At 40.1% G+C, this 16009-nt stretch overlaps 1 protein-coding gene across 1 annotated transcript; it reads left to right on the forward strand.

Moving 5' to 3' along the window:
• The first annotated feature begins 6067 nt into the window (after positions 1-6067).
• Positions 6068-8595, forward strand: LOC110885582 (cell division cycle 20.2, cofactor of APC complex). Its single transcript, XM_022133284.2, has 6 exons — positions 6068-6451; positions 6523-6795; positions 6885-7154; positions 7240-7821; positions 7907-8109; positions 8197-8595. The coding sequence occupies exons 1-5, from the start codon at positions 6365-6367 to the stop codon at positions 8048-8050; spliced, it is 1356 nt and encodes a 451-aa protein (XP_021988976.1). The 5' UTR covers positions 6068-6364; the 3' UTR covers positions 8051-8109; positions 8197-8595.
• The last annotated feature ends 7414 nt before the right edge of the window (positions 8596-16009 follow it).

Here is a 16009-nt window from a genome sequence, read left to right on the forward strand (position 1 = left end):
TAATGTGAAAAGGGATGTGGCGCTACTAAAGGCGCTCAAGGCTACCAGAACAGATATAAAGAAATGGCGAGCAGAAGTTAAGTGCATAGAAGAAGAAAATTTCGTGAACATATCTAAGGCTTTGGAGTTGTTAGAGGGGAGAGCTGAATTTTCCTCTCTATCTGACGAAGACAGAAAAATAAGAGTCAAATTAAGATCTAATCTTTAAATAATTGAACAACATAGAGCAACGGATCTCCAGTAGAAGGCGTGGCTCAACTGGCTGAAACTTGGTGACGAAAACACGAGCTTTTTCCACCGGGTGGTTAAAATCAATATGGCAAAAAAATAATATTAACGGTCTTTGGTTCAAGGGGAGTGGGTCTCTGATCCTACATCGATAAATTTAGTTGTCAGAAAATTCTTCAGAAGTCTACTCTCTGAGCCTTTGAGAAGCGGCCCGGGTATATCAAATTTGGCCTGCCTAAGTTGTCCCCAGAGCAAGCTGACTCTATCTCCAGGCCGTTTTCCGCTGAAGAGTGCGATATGCTATTAGTAGCTATGACGGTGAGAAGGCGCCTAGGCACGATGGGTTCACCTTGAAGTGCTTCATGCACTATTGTGGAACGGTTCAGCCTATGGTTATGCGATATATGCAGGAATTCTATAGTTCTAGTACGCTCTCCAAAGGATGTAATGCTTCGTTTGTCACCCTCATTGCTAAAATATCAGACCCCCAGGTATTGTCTGACTATAGACCAATATCTTTAATTAGATCTATATACAAAATTGTGGCAAAAACACTAGCCAACCGGCTAAAGCCAATTATGAATTCAATCATATCTCCGCAAACAGGCTGCATTTGTAGGGGCAGGAACATCTTGGATAACCCTCTTGTAGTTAGTGAGTTGATTTCCTAGAAGAAAAAAACTAAATCCAATTGATCTTTAAAGCTGATTTTCATAAAGCATATGATAATGTGAACTGGAAATTTCTAATCAAAACTATGAAGAATGTAGGATTCCCAGATATTTGGCAAAACTAGGTAGAAGGGTGTCTTGGGTCGGAAACCAGGTCGGCTTTGATTAATGGGTCGCCGACGGGTGAATTCTCCTTAAAAAGAGGATTGAGACAAGGAGATCCGTTCTCGCCCTATCTTTTTATTATATGGAGGTTGTGTGTATGCTTATGAAGAGCACAATGGATATGGGGTTATTCCAAGGGATAAAAACGCCAAACGATGGGTCGTGTATCTCGCATTTGTGAGGTTCCTCAGATGCATTCATCTTCTAACGGGATTGAAAATAAACCCGGAAAGTTATAAACTTTACGGAGTCGGGGTAGTGGATGAAGAAGTGGAAGAAATGGCGAATAAATTAAATTGTGGGTTGGGCTCTTTTCCCGTTATGTCTCTTGGAATTCCCATAGGAGCGAATATGAAAAGAATGAAACATTGGCAGCCAGTTATTGCTAAATTTAATTCAAAATTATCGGCATGGAAAGCTAAGTCCCTTTCTTTGGTGGGGAGGATTACCTTAGCAAAGATGGTTCTCGGAAGTTTGCCTTCATATTATATCTCCTTGTTTAAGGCTGCCAAGGCTATTTTAAGAAAGTTGGAAAGTATCAGAAGATATTTTATTTGAGGAAAGTCGGGGCGGGGCCACAAAATCCAGTGGGTGAAATGGGACAAGTTTGTTAAACATAAGGTGCTTGGAGGGGTGGGTGTTGGGGGTATCAAGGATTTTAACGACACGATGATTTTGAAGTGATGGTGGCGGTATTAGGACGACTCTTCTCTTTTTTGGGCTAAAGCAATTTCTGCCATACATTCCTCAAAAGTGCAGCGAAGAATGATTCTGGTAAACCAAGCGGTCCACGGCATTTGGAAGTCCACGGCATTTGGAAGGATATCGGGTCATTGGAGGATAAATTATCACAGGAAGGTATTGTGATCAAAGATAGGCTTCAGGTATCGATTAGGGACAACTCTAAAATGCGCTTATGGAGTGAGGTTTGGGCTGCTCCGAGGCCTCTTAAATAAGTCTACACAGGGCTGTTTTGTATTGCCATCGATAAAAATATATCAGTTGCTAGGAAGATATGTCCTAGGGGTGATTAATTGGGTTAAAGATGGGATTGGAGTCGAGAACCCCATACCAACTAAGAGCAGACTCAGTTTAGCAATCTGGTGGACAACCTGGATCAGGTTCGTCTGAATAACAGTCAAGATGTGTGGAAGTGGGAGAATAAGGAAGGGCTTATTTTTTCGGTTAAAAGCATCAGATTCGAGTTGGCTGAAAAGCGGATGGGGAAGGATGAAAAGACTTGTTTCGAGTGGAATGCTTGGGCCATGTTGAAAGCGAACTATTTAGGATGGCGTGCAGTGTTGGAGAGAGTTGCGTCTAAGTAGGGTTTGGCAGCCTGTGGCGTCCAATTACCAAACCTTCTCTGTGATAGATGCGGCTTTGGAGTAAAAGATTCAAACCATATTTTTGCTTCTTGTCTTTTTGCAAGAAGCGTTTGGTGGAATGTTTTCAGGTGGATTCGGGTCTCGTTTCCTCCAAACATAACCTCGCTTTCGCAGATTTTCAAAACCTTCAGCTTGAGTCCGGGGGCAAAGAAATGGAAGAAGATAGTGAATGTGGTCGCTCTGGTAACTGTTTGGCGTATATGGAAAGCCCGTAACGTGAAAGTGTTCGATGGCAGGTTTCTCTCGGTCGACAGAATGGTAGAGAACATTAAAAAGGAGGCGTTTGTCTGGATGATGCATAGGTCGAGACTCCTTAAACTGGATTGGGATAAGTGGATCGTTTTTTATTTTATCGATCTATTGTAATGTTATCTTTTTGGTCGTATTCGGACTTTTTCCAGTTCCTTGTTGGGCTCTCTCTCTCTCTCTCTATATATATATATATATACACACACACACACACACATGGTTGCAAAGTCGCTAGGCGCTCCCTAGTCGGTCGACCGGGAAATTGAGAGTACTCGGCTTAGGCGGAGAGTACTCGGGGAGTACTCAGACATGTTAAATTATAAAGAAATTAGTTTTTGGAAATTAATTATACGTCAAATAATATAACTTTACTAATATTTATAATAAAATACGTGAAAATGTTATTCATTCTTTGATATAATAGGCATAGGGATTATGTTTTGTTTTTTTAAGTCAAACTCGACCCGAGTTGACTTACTGGAGATGATTCTGGCCAAAGTTGACCGCGTTTGATCGATTCCGAGTAATTAGGTGGAGTTGAAGAAAGTCTCCTCGGTAGCCTACCTTGGAGCGATTACTCGGGGAATACTCGGCCTTGGAGACCTTGTAGTACAACCATGTGTGTGTGTATATGTATATATATATATATATATATATATATGTTTTGTTGTTTAAAAAAAGATTGAACAGTTTAAATGAATTATTGTATCGAGACTTGGTAATTACTCTTCAACTGGGGTCGTTTGTATCGAGATTCATGATCATTTTTTCGGTGCGTGTGACGCTGTGCTTCTATTGCAGTTTCGTAATGAGTCATGAACTCAACAAGAGTAGCTTTTAAATTGCACGCTTGACCAAAAAAAATGATTCTCACTCTCCGACCTCGATGTCGTTCGCATAAGGCCCGACAACTCTTCCATTCTATAGTATGCAGGGATCCAAGATTCCCTGAGTGCAAAAATATCAGATAGCCAGTCATTATCTCCTAAATTGAACTCTCCGATAACCACTTCCCATTCTTATTCAAACTCTTCAGGTGTAAGAATATCCGTCCACACAACACCACAAATACGTTCTTTGAAGTTGGTGGAATTGCATGGCCTAACACCAACCTATGTATAACACGAAAACGCCCATGCATAAAAAAAACATATATATTACACAAAGACAAAACTTAATTAAAAAAACAGTAACAATGTACAAAATGCCATATATTTTTAAACACAGTGTATCCTAGAATGCCAAAGGTAAAAATAAGCATATCAACCTTCAGAGAAAGTTTATGCATCACATGCCACATGCATAACTGATGTTTACAAATACTACTAAGGGGCTGCTTGTTTGCCTCTGAATGGTTCCATTCAGAGGCTACCTCTGAATTGGTCAGAGGTAGATGTGTTTAGTTCACTAAAGCATCACCTCTTAATGGTTCCATTCAGCTCTGAATGGTTCAGCATATGAGAGAGTCTGAATGAAAAATAAGACATGTGTACCCTTCCTCAAACCTCAGACCAAAATCGCTGCTCTTCTTCTTCATCCTTTCTTAAAACCCTAAACCCACCATACATCTCCTGCCTCTCTATCAAGATTCCGACAAACGGAGCGGAGTCACAGCGGCGACGTTCAGCAGCGGCGGAGTTCAGCGGCGGCACACAGCAACGTCAATAGCAGAGCCGTTTTCCGGCACGACTCCGGCAGCGGAGGTTTGTTCTCACATATCCGGCCGCCGCCCTCATCCTCCCTCTCCTCACCACCGAACAGCGGCCGCCTCCTCCTCCCTGTCTTCCACCAAACGCTGGTTCAGAGCCGCTGGATCGAAGATCGATTGTGTTGAGGGGTGTTCAGTCTGTATGTTCATGTTCCTATCCAGAAAAAGGGGTGTTAAAGTTTGGTGGTGGAGATGATGATGATGGCGTTGGCGGTGTTGCAGGTAGGGAGAGAAAGTGGAGGGGGGTGATGACTGAATACTGATGAATGATGATGATGATATTGGGTTTATAGAAAAAAATCTATAACGGGTTTATTTTGTGGGGAGGGGTAAAAATGTCATTTTACACTGTCATTCAGATATGGAACCAAACAGCACTTTACTGGTTCAGCACTTACCCATTCAGACCCTCTTACCCATTCAGACCTCTTATTCATTCAGCACTTATTGGTTCAGATGTTGCCAAACAGCCCCTAAATAAATTCAAAACTAATCAGGTGTAAAACACCACTGATCGTAAAAACATAAGAAATATACTAGATCCTAAATGACAATTAAAATTAATAATGAAAACTCCAATTATCAGTTCTTACTAATTGTTTAACTACCAATGAAAACGCGAATACATTGGATACATGAACAACGCCATTGAAAAGCATACAACACATTATGAAAATATAAATATAAAAAAAACAAAGAAACAAGCATAAAAGGAACAAAACGCCATATCTGTTGCATGATTTGCTGGAACAAAAATAGGAAACGTCATCGAATTTTACTTTGTCGAACAGAATCCACGTTAGACGCCATAGATCCGAGAAAGCTTGCAAAGGAGGTAACATCTAACACGAAATTTTTGGAGTTTTAATTTGAAACAGATTTATAACGCGAATAAGGAGGGAACGTATAAAAGAACAATCGTACCCCTGCATATCAATTAGCACCCCCTGCCACGTGTTGGGCCAGCATCCGTTCTCATCGTTCTCACACTTTAGGGCGTTTTCTCCTGATCCTGTACCTATATATACATAGTTGCAAAAGTCGCTAGGCGCTCTCTATTCGGTCGACCAGGGAGTTGAGAATTCTCGGCTTAGGCGGAGAGTACTCGGGGAGTACTCAAACATGTTAAATTATAAAGAAACTAGTTTTCGAAAATTAATTATACGTCAAATAATATAACTTTACTAACATTTATAATAAAATACGTGAAAATGTTTTTCATTCTTTGATATAATAGGCATAGAGATTATCTTTTATTTTTTTTAAAGTCAAACTCGACCCGAGTTGACTTACTAGAGATGATTCTGGCCAATGTTGACCGCGTTTGATCGATTCCAAGTAATTAGGTGGAGTTGAAGAAAGTCTCATTAGCAGCCTACCTTAGAGCGATTACTCGGGGAGTACTCGGCCTTGAAGACCTTGTTTTACAACCATGTTTTGCGGTTTAAAAAAAAGACTAAAATCCATTTTAGTCTTTTTGGTTTGGGTCATTTTGACCGTTTAGTACAAAGGTTTGGAACGTTGTCATTTTAGTCCAAATAATTTTAAATGTTGCCATTTTAGTCTATTGGATTAACTTTATAATTTAGTCTTTTATATGTAATGTGTTCGCGGTTCAAGGGCTGTAATCTGTGCTCGGTTACAACGGCTACTTTTGACTTACTAGCCGTTTCATTTCATCACCGCCGAAACAAACCCCAAATCCCATTCAAAACCCTAGTATTTCATATATATAAACCCCCAAATTCTCGCTAGTTAATCACACAATCGCTCTTACATTCTTCCAATCTGCAACGATCTAATCACCCTCTTTACTTCTTCTTTCTCTAATTAGTGTTTCGCTAATCTAATTTCTGTTCATTTCTTGTATTGTATTGTATTGTATATTAACCTCTCTTTTGCAGGAATTTTCCATCTTTAATCTTTTAGTATACATATATCTCGGTTCTACTAACATCATGGATGCAGGATCTGTAAGTTTCTCTCCAGCCCCCAAGTCACAATCGCGAGATCAAATTCTTCACAGAAAAAGTTCTCGAGAAAACGTAATTTCTTTTTCATAATTAGGGCTTTTTGTTTGATTGAATTGGTTACTGAATTAGGGTTTTGTTTGTAGTTGGATAGATTCATACCGAACAGATCAGCTATGGATTTTGATTACGCGCATTACATGCTAACACAGTCCAAAAAAGGTAAGGAGAATCCGATTGCGAGCTCACCGGCGAAGGAAGCGTACAGGAAGCAGTTGGCGGACAGCCTCAACATGAACAGAACCAGGATTCTAGCTTTCAGGAACAAGCCTCCGACACCAACAGATGCGGTTCAAAGCGAGTGGTCTTCGGTGCAGCAGCAGGCGAAGCCAGTAAAAGCCCGTAGATACATCCCTCAGGTGATTTTTTGCAGGATCTGTTGTGATTCGATCTAAGTTTGTGTTATTATTTAAAGCGCTAAAGTGTGTGTGGTGTTGCTTGATTACAGACTTCTGAAAGGACATTGGATGCACCTGATATTCTAGATGATTACTACTTGAATCTGTTAGATTGGGGGAGCAGCAACGTTCTCGCGATTGCCCTAGGAAATACGGTGTATCTATGGGATGCTGCAGATGGTAACACGTCGGAACTTGTTACTGTCGATGATGAAGTGGGTCCGGTTACGAGTGTTAAATGGGCACCGGATGGACGCCACATCTCAGTCGGTCTAAACAATTCCCAAGTCCAACTCTGGGATTCCACCTCAAATAAATTGGTACTGATCTCGTCCTTGGAACGTTTATGATTAGATCTTGTGTTTTTTATGGCTTTTTTTTCTAAATGAATCGTTTTTCTAACAGTTGAGAACGTTGAGAGAGTGTCATCAATCTCGGGTCGGATCAATGGATTGGAACAACCACATTCTCACAACAGGAGGAATGGATGGTCGGATTGTAAATAACGATATCAGAATTAGAGCACATATAGTGGAAACATACTCCGGCCACCACCAAGAGGTTTGTGGGTTAAAATGGTCAGCTTCCGGTCAACAGTTGGCTAGCGGTGGCAACGACAATCTCCTACACATTTGGGACAGATCTGTGGCTTCTGTTAATTCACCGACTCAATGGCTTCACCGGCTGGAGGATCACACAGCTGCGGTGAAAGCACTTGCTTGGTGTCCATTTCAGGGCAATCTTCTTGCGTCCGGTGGTGGTGGTGGTGACAAGTGTATAAAGTTTTGGAACACACACACTGGTGCTTGCTTGAACTCAGTGGACACCGGGTCTCAGGTGTGTGCGCTTTTATGGAACCAAAATGAGCGTGAGCTGCTGAGCTCACATGGTTTTACTCAGAACCAGTTGACTTTATGGAAGTATCCGTCAATGGTGAAAATGGCCGAGCTTACTGGTCATACATCGAGAGTTCTTTTTATGGCGCAGGTAAATAGTTAAATCCAACAAGAAAGTTGTAAAATTTCTTGTATGGTCAACAGTTAACAATGATCTGTATCCAATATATTTGCAGAGCCCGGATGGATGTACAGTTGCAACTGCTGCAGGAGACGAGACACTGAGATTTTGGAATGTTTTTGGGAGCCCGGAAGTGGCTGCTAAGGCTACCCGAAAAGCCATTCCTGAGCCATTTGCTAACGTGAATCGCATTCGATGATTTATACTCGGAAACGGTTGAATTTAATGTTAAAAATGTTGGAGCTTTTCATGACACAGGTATAGTAAAAAAAAAAAAAGTCAACTGATATGGAAGTCAAACAGTAGCTGGTCTCTAACATTTGATTAATAATGTTTGGGCTGCAGGGCCCTGATGGGTTTATGGTTGCTTCTGCTGCATTGACAGGAGATTCAAATTTTGGAATGTTTCTTGCAGCACTAGAGCTGAAGTATCCACAAACCGACCTGGCTCATGCTTCTGGGAACACTGAAACATGCCGGACGACCTGTTTGCTCAACTGAACCGCTGATTTATGGTTTCTACACAAAACAGTTGCAGACATAGTTTAGGTGGTTGTTTCTTTGGAATTTTATTCAACCCAGACAAAAGACCAGAGACTAGCAAGGTGCTAGCCGATACACCCACAACCACACACCTGTATAGTCAAAGTTAATACGAATTCTTCCATAGACAAAATAGATTTGAAAGTTCTTGTATAATTCAAAAGGTAACTGAAGAAATATTGAGTATTTTTTTTTTTTTTTTTGTTTAAAAGGATGTCATGAGGCAGCAGCATATTTAAACATTAAAGCAACGCAGCAATCTTGATTTGTAAAGTTAGATGATGGCTTCTTGATTTTTTTGTTCTGTTAGGAAAGATTTTGATGACAAGACGGGCCAAATAACACTTGAAAATATTGGGAAAGTCCAAGAATATGTCGTAACTAAAAAGTTAAGCACCGGACATGCATAAAATCACTTAATTAACAATTTTTTCACATTATTATTGAATTAAATTAGCGGCTGTTAACAAACACAACCATCATGTGATTAACTTCAGCCATGTTTGTTACTCTGCTTGTATATGCAGCGTGTAGTCATCATCATCTGTACAAAAGGAATTAGCTCTTGAACGCCATCCCACCCGCCGTTCTTGTGAGGCTGCCTTTTCGACGGTGGATCTGAGTCTGCAGAAAGCACGTTTGATGTGAGTATTGTGTTGTGTGGATGTGTAAATTTGTTTTGGTTGACTTGGCTTACCGTGGAATTCCAATTGACGCTTCGCTCTAGTTGTAATGCTTCCTTTTTGAGCTGGAGTTGAAGACCTGTTTCAATGAAACGAGTTTGTACAATAAAACATATTGACGAGCTATCAACAACCTAGGTTGTATTCTAACTGTTGAAGTGGGTAAATTATATAATTTAAGCAAAGTCAAAACGGGTCAGGGGCTAAACAGGTCAAAATGAGTCTTATTTGTTCACGACGACCAAAATCGTTCTATTTAAAAAAATATATATTATCATTTCAGTGCTAAAGCTCTCGTTAATATAGTTCCAACATTAAATATTCAGAAAATACAAAAAACCTGGGCAAGTAGTGGCGCGGCCAGCTCAATACGACCCTGCACATTTTGAGCGGCCTATGAAAATTACCCATTCAAGCCACCAGCCACTTGCCTCATCCTGACGTTCATATTTTTCAGTTAGCTGAGGTCACTAATAGAATGAAAGTGCTATCGGACGAAAAAAGAAATAGTAACCATCAGATTCGCCTATTGAAATAGTTGTTGAAGGAATTAAATACCGAGTTTAGTACTATAGTTATCCTAATGCATCTAAAGCGTATTCACGACACTCTTGTATAACAACTTCTGTATTTTTAACCTGAACGGGTCAAATAAATTGTTAACTGTGTGTTTCACTTGTTTAAGATAACAGGAAAACATTACCACCTTGGTTTTTAGCTTTCAAACTCGTGAACGCCACAATGGCAAGCAAGGCAGCCGTCTCGATGCTTCGACGATTGAATCGATGGGTAATTGGGTAGAGTTGCTATCTCCTTCAACAGAGCGATGCTAATGTCAAAGAAGAAGTTGGTTAGGTGAGCGTTCTGTGAAGGATTGTAACAATAGTTACCTTAATAACATCACAGTTTAAACGACTAAATAACAATTTAAGATTTAAAAGGCGAAATTAAGTTGATATCTTTGTGTGCTGACAACCTAAATAACAGCAGCATAAACAGCATAAACCTACTTTTTACGGTTGATATATCTTTTTGTGTACTGTTTAATATATCTCTCATAATTGCCTAAGTTGATAGTTGAAAGAGCGACATACAGTTGATATATCTTACTGGTCATGGTCAACTGTACTGTAAGAATCTGATGGATACAGTTTTTGATGGTTACAGTTTTTGGTCATAGTCAACCGTATGTCACTCTTTCGACATACAGTACAGTTGACCATGACCAAAAAGATATATCTTTTAATGTACCATTTGATATATCTTTCAAGTATAAACATACTTTTTATAGTTAAACCACTAAATAACAAATGAACATCTATAAAACCTTGTAATTGAATGCTTTTAATCTCCACATGGTTAAAGAATAAAAACTGCACTAAAAACACACACATTTGGCATTTCAAAGGTCATAATCTACAAATTAAACATCTAAGAATAATAAAATCAAATGAGTAACAAAATCAGATAGCGAACACATTATACTTAATATTATCTGCAGCATTGTAATCTCTTTCTGTTCTGGTTGTATTTTGCCCAGCTACTTGTTGGTTTCCTATATTAATATATAATGGCTGCAAGTAAAAAAAACTTAATATTAAAGATGGTAGCCGGCGTGAATAGTGCCGCCACCCTCTTTAATTTTTAACGTTTTCGTTAACGACCTAAAAAAACGGGGTCTCAGCAGGGGCAGACCTACCCACAGTCGTGGGTGGGCGGGCGCACCCCTTGGAAATAAAAATTTAGTGTATATTTTAGTCAAAAAATCCGACCGTACCCCTTGAAAATATGGTTGAACGCCTCATTTGCACTCCCAGCAGATAATTCTTGGGTCCGCCACTGGGTCTCAGTTGAGTGGATGTGGGCCTGTGGTGTCTAGATGTTAATTGGTAGGCGTGGGGTCCGGCCCACTGTTTTTTGTGTGTTTTTTAGCTTTCTGTTTCACCCTTCACCTTCCAGATGCGTCACATTAACGCACTCGGTTCACCCTGAACCCTATATTGATCTGTCATTAAAACCTTTAGCTGAAATTGGCTATAATTGATCCTTCATCATGAAGTTACTAATCCCTACATACAAGGGTTTATTATTAATTAGTTAATAGATATTTAAGTTGCAATTAAGTTACTTATGAAGTACAAGGACCTAAGGTGTCAAGTTGAAAGATTATAACCTACAACATTAGATGGAGCGACACATCTCCTTAAGACGCATCTCTCCCAAACGGCGCCAACAACACAGAGACAAGAAGACGTGATGTTTCGCGAAGAGACATGTCTGTTTGGTCGCACTTCTTCGTTACTTATAAATAGGGTTTTAGTTTCTCATTGTAATTCAGAATCACATGTACAAAACATTCAGATTATATTCAAGTTCGATTCATGTTTTCGAGATCTAAGATCAATTGGGACCAATAATTGGTATCAGAGCATCAGGCTCTAGGCATTGGGAATCGCAAGGCAACAAATCGTAGGAAGTCATTCGCGATCAGGTTTCATCAATTTTATTTTTCATTCGCAAATTAGTTTTGGTTTAGGAGTCGAACCAGGTTCTATTTGAAATCTAGGGTTTTGATTTCGGGGTTTAGTGTGAATTAGAAAGTTATAGCTTTCGATTATTACGCGTTGTGGTTATACGCGTGTTAGAGATTTGAAAGTTTATTGAATTCAAGAGAATTGAATTTTACCGGTACAATGGTTCGTATTGGTGGTCAGGAAATTTTAGAAACAAGAAAGTATGGGAGAAAGAATGAGATCAAGGGCCGTTGTCGTTTTTGTTTAGAGTGTTATCTAAATCGAAATAGACCAGCAAATTGCAAGGGAATTGTGATTGTGATTGTAATCTGTGAAGAAATGCATTTGAGTGATTGATTCGAAGAAAAGCGGTGATCGCTATTTAGAAAAAACATGTGATTTTGTTCGTGATGAACCGAAAGAAAGTCAAGTGAAGCGCTAGAAGGGTCATGAGGGCTGTTTATGCGTGAGACAAACTGAAAGCAAATATAGAGAAAAAGCGAGAAGAATATTCAGAGAAAAGAAAGAAAGTTGGGCTGGTGAAGAAGTTTTATGTGCATATTAGACGGAGATGAATGCAAAAGATCATATCTGGAGAAGAAATTCATTGTGATGATGATTGTGAATCGGTTATGCGAGAACCAGATGGAATCATGAAATAATGCAATGAGTGCAAGGAAAAATAATGGATAGGTGAGAACAAAGGAAGTCGATTTGTGATGAATCAATGGAACGTCAGAAACCGTGCGATGCGGAGAGAGCACCTGTGAAAACTACGATAAACAGTCTAGTGAGCGGGTCAGTTAAAAGCGAAGAATCCATGAGAGAAAGAATCTTTATGAAGAACCCGTTGTGAGAGACAACCGTGAAGAGGATATTTAATCTGTGATAGATCAAGAAGAAGACACGCGTATCCTGTGACTGGGTCAGAAAATTATGTGTGATACAACCGCAAGAGAGATCTGAGTGAGTCAGTTTATATAAAATCTATGCGAGATGGATTCAATACATATGATATGATGGTGGGCTAGTAAATCAAGACCGGGTGGAGTTCGTGTTGAGAAAACTACACAAGAAAAGGTTCGTGTGATACAAATCAAAAGTGGTCAAGACTAGTGTGAAACAAAATGTTCGTGTGAAGCATGGTTCGTGAGAAACATGGTTAGTGAGGAACAAGGTTCGTGAGGAGCAAGGTTGGTGAATAAGAAGATCCGTGTGAATCGTTGGATACCAAGGAGTTTCAAGAAGATGGAATAGATCAAAGTTCATGATCTACAACAACTCAAGGATGTTCGTGATTAGGGGGTGAATGAAGTTACTAATCCCTACACATCCTAAAGTACAAGGGTTTATTATGTAATTAGTTAATAGATAGTTTAAGTCGCAATTAAGTTAGTTATAAAGTACAAGGTCCGAAGGTGTCAAGTTGAAAGATTATAACCTACAACATTAGATGGAGCGACACATCTCCTGAAGACGCATCTCTCCCAAACGACGCCAACAACACAAAGACAAGAAGACGTGATGTTTCGTGAAGAGACATGTCTGTTCGGTCTCACTTTTAAACAAATACATAAGACAAGATGGATAACTTGTACGTAGTGAATTACAAGTTTAGGTGATTAACATACATAGAACATTTATAGGTTACATCGCAAACCAAGAAAAGACCGGTGAAGTTAGGATGCACGAAGACGGAAAACAGTGAGTTCATGTCCCCACTTTTAAACGTTTTCTAGTTTTCTAAACTTTGGGGAAAATACATTTACAATGGTATGTTAAAACTAAGGAATGATACAATAGATCATGTGCGAATAGGGTATACGTAAGCACCATTAATCTAAGTTTAGACCAAGGAACAAAGGGTTAGATCTAGCGGGTTTTGGCAGCCTCACTCTTGGTCTAGATTGACCCACACGGAAGAGTGCTTTCGGGTCACAGTCGAAGGGTAATCAATGTATAAATCGCCTCGGTTTGGATGCTTCCTATGTTGTCACACATGTTAATGTCCTTGCAAAACATTAGCGATCTCGATTTCCTTACGTATTACATCTTATTTACATCTCATCCTATTTTTTCTACAAGCTACATACCATTTTTCATACAAATACAACTATTACATTTCATACAAATTAACTGCATGAATTCACAACAACTTTGTAGACGATTTTTCAAACTTACATGTATTTTAGGTAATTAGTGGAATGCTTTGCGGTTCTTTGCTTCAAGAAGTCATGTGTCTACACTCCATGCCACTTTTATAGGATTTATCATCATATCCCGCTTCCTTGTGGTGGTGACATGAGGAATAAATCCTTGATCATTTAGAATTTGAAATGTGATGTAAACTTTTAAACTTGTTATCCTTTGGAAGTGATGTAATCACTTTATTTAACTTATGTTTTGAAACTTGAAACTATGAATGCATTTGGGGTTTATTTTAATCATATAGAATGTTTGCTAATTCGTATGCAATGAGAATGAATCACGATCATACTTCGTGCTTCCGCCTCTGAGCGGGTGTGACATAAAACATCACTTAGACGTCGTGGATCGTATACAACACCAAATAACTCTCAAAGACCGAAGACCAAACGGAAACTTGTCATACCCCGATATTTCCACGTATTACCGTGGGCCCGGTGGGGAGTATCGTGACGTAGTTGATATCATCATAGTCAAACAACACAATTTAATGCACAGCGGAAGCAAAAGATGAATCACATTACAAACCGAATAAAAAGTAATATCAAAGTATTACAAACGGACTGTAAAGGATCCACGGGCGGATCGAAAGATAAAAAGATCATTGTTCAACAGACTTTAACATCTTAAGCTTGCAAGACTTTTTAGTGATGCTAGGAGTAGCCAGCCTATTCCGTATAGTACCTGCACTTAGCCTTTTTGGGAAAATACGTCAGTTTACACTGGTAAATACAATTAACCGACTCATTTTGAAAAGAGTTTAAGAAAATTGATTTGAATGCACAGGGCACAAAATATCTTTTATAACTTGGGACAATTATTTAAAAATAATCTTGTATACAGTTTTACTTATTTGTCGTCCATCAGGGCCGGTTAGAAGAGCCGGACAAGATTAACTGACACGCCACAGGTATAATGCCCACAAGGTAGATTCCTTAAAGTGGGTTACCAGTTTTTACATATGCAACTGTTAGGTGTATGCCTACACCCCATGCTTAGGTCATGGCCATTTCAATGAATGATGCCAAGGATATCCGGGACATGGTCATTAACCCCCAAAGGCCATACACCAAATAATGCAGATTAAAACGCGTTATGTAAATACATTAATCACAATCCGATTTAAATGACTTCACACCCGACCAAGCGGTATTACGTGGAAATATCGGGGTGTGACAGGTTGGTATCAGAGCCAACACTGAGTGAATTAAACACTAGCCTTTTGTGTTTAATCTCAGTTACACAGTTGCACATTCCTCGACTTCCGAGTCTAGACAAAGAACTTAGGACTAATCCTAATTTGTTTTATTTTATTTTTTATATGTTTCTTTGTTGTTATCTTTGTTTCTGTTGACAGGATTAAATATACCACCAAGATTCAGGAGAGGAAGAGGAAAGGCACCAATCACAGGCCATGACCGTGAAGCCGGGCCTTCTCACAGGCGAACCCCATCTGTCACTATGAGCACCAGTCCGCAGGAAGACTGGAGGACGTATCTGGAGCCAGCGAGGCGATCTGTCTCGCTAAGTTCGTCACCTTCATACCATCATTCATTCGGGCCCCAATCAGAGAACGAGCCCCACGACTCTTATCCTTCCTTCATCCCTCTCCAACGATCCAACTCACACCACTCCTTCAATGACCTGACGCCCTTTTTCCAGAGCCGGTTCAATCCGACAAACCTCATTGAAGAACCAGTGGGTTTTAACCCATTGGGACCTGAAGACCACTTCTCTGGCGACCATGTGATGGACATGGATGAAGACACTGATCCCGCCGAACCTCCAACCGGGACGCCTACACACCCCATCGAGATCTCGGATGGGTCATCCTTTCATGGATCACCTTACCGTGGTCCAGACAGCTACCAGGAGAGATTCGCCCAATATGACTGTATTTTACACCCTCCTACCATTCATCACCACAGCAGCAGCAGCAACAGCAACAAGATCCCTCTAAGGATTCCTGTTTTGTAGCGGTCACTCCACCGCCACCACCACCAGTTCAGCAGCAGCAACAGCAACTGATGTCCGTGCGAGGAGGAGTGCGTATCAGTACCCTTCAACCTTCGAGTGGCAGCCACTACCCGCCACTCTATGAAGACCCACAGATGGGTGGGCCTTCAAACCCCGTCTCTAAGGTAGACTCCGCGCCTGTCGCGCCACCACCATTGGGTTATGATAACCCAATTCCTGCATACGCCGATTCAGCGG

The sequence above is a fragment of the Helianthus annuus genome, chromosome 10, assembly GCF_002127325.2.
Source record: "Helianthus annuus cultivar XRQ/B chromosome 10, HanXRQr2.0-SUNRISE, whole genome shotgun sequence".
Classification (NCBI taxonomy): Eukaryota; Viridiplantae; Streptophyta; class Magnoliopsida; order Asterales; family Asteraceae; genus Helianthus; species Helianthus annuus.

Bases quoted from the DNA above. Each gene is read 5' to 3' on its own strand.
- LOC110885582 (XM_022133284.2), top strand. From the start codon at position 6,365: ATGGATGCAGGATCTGTAAGTTTCTCTCCAGCCCCCAAGTCACAATCG. The intron at 6,452-6,522 runs GTAATTTCTTTT...TTTTGTTTGTAG, and splicing joins GAAAAAGTTCTCGAGAAAAC to TTGGATAGATTCATACCGAA. The intron at 6,796-6,884 runs GTGATTTTTTGC...GCTTGATTACAG, and splicing joins CCCGTAGATACATCCCTCAG to ACTTCTGAAAGGACATTGGA.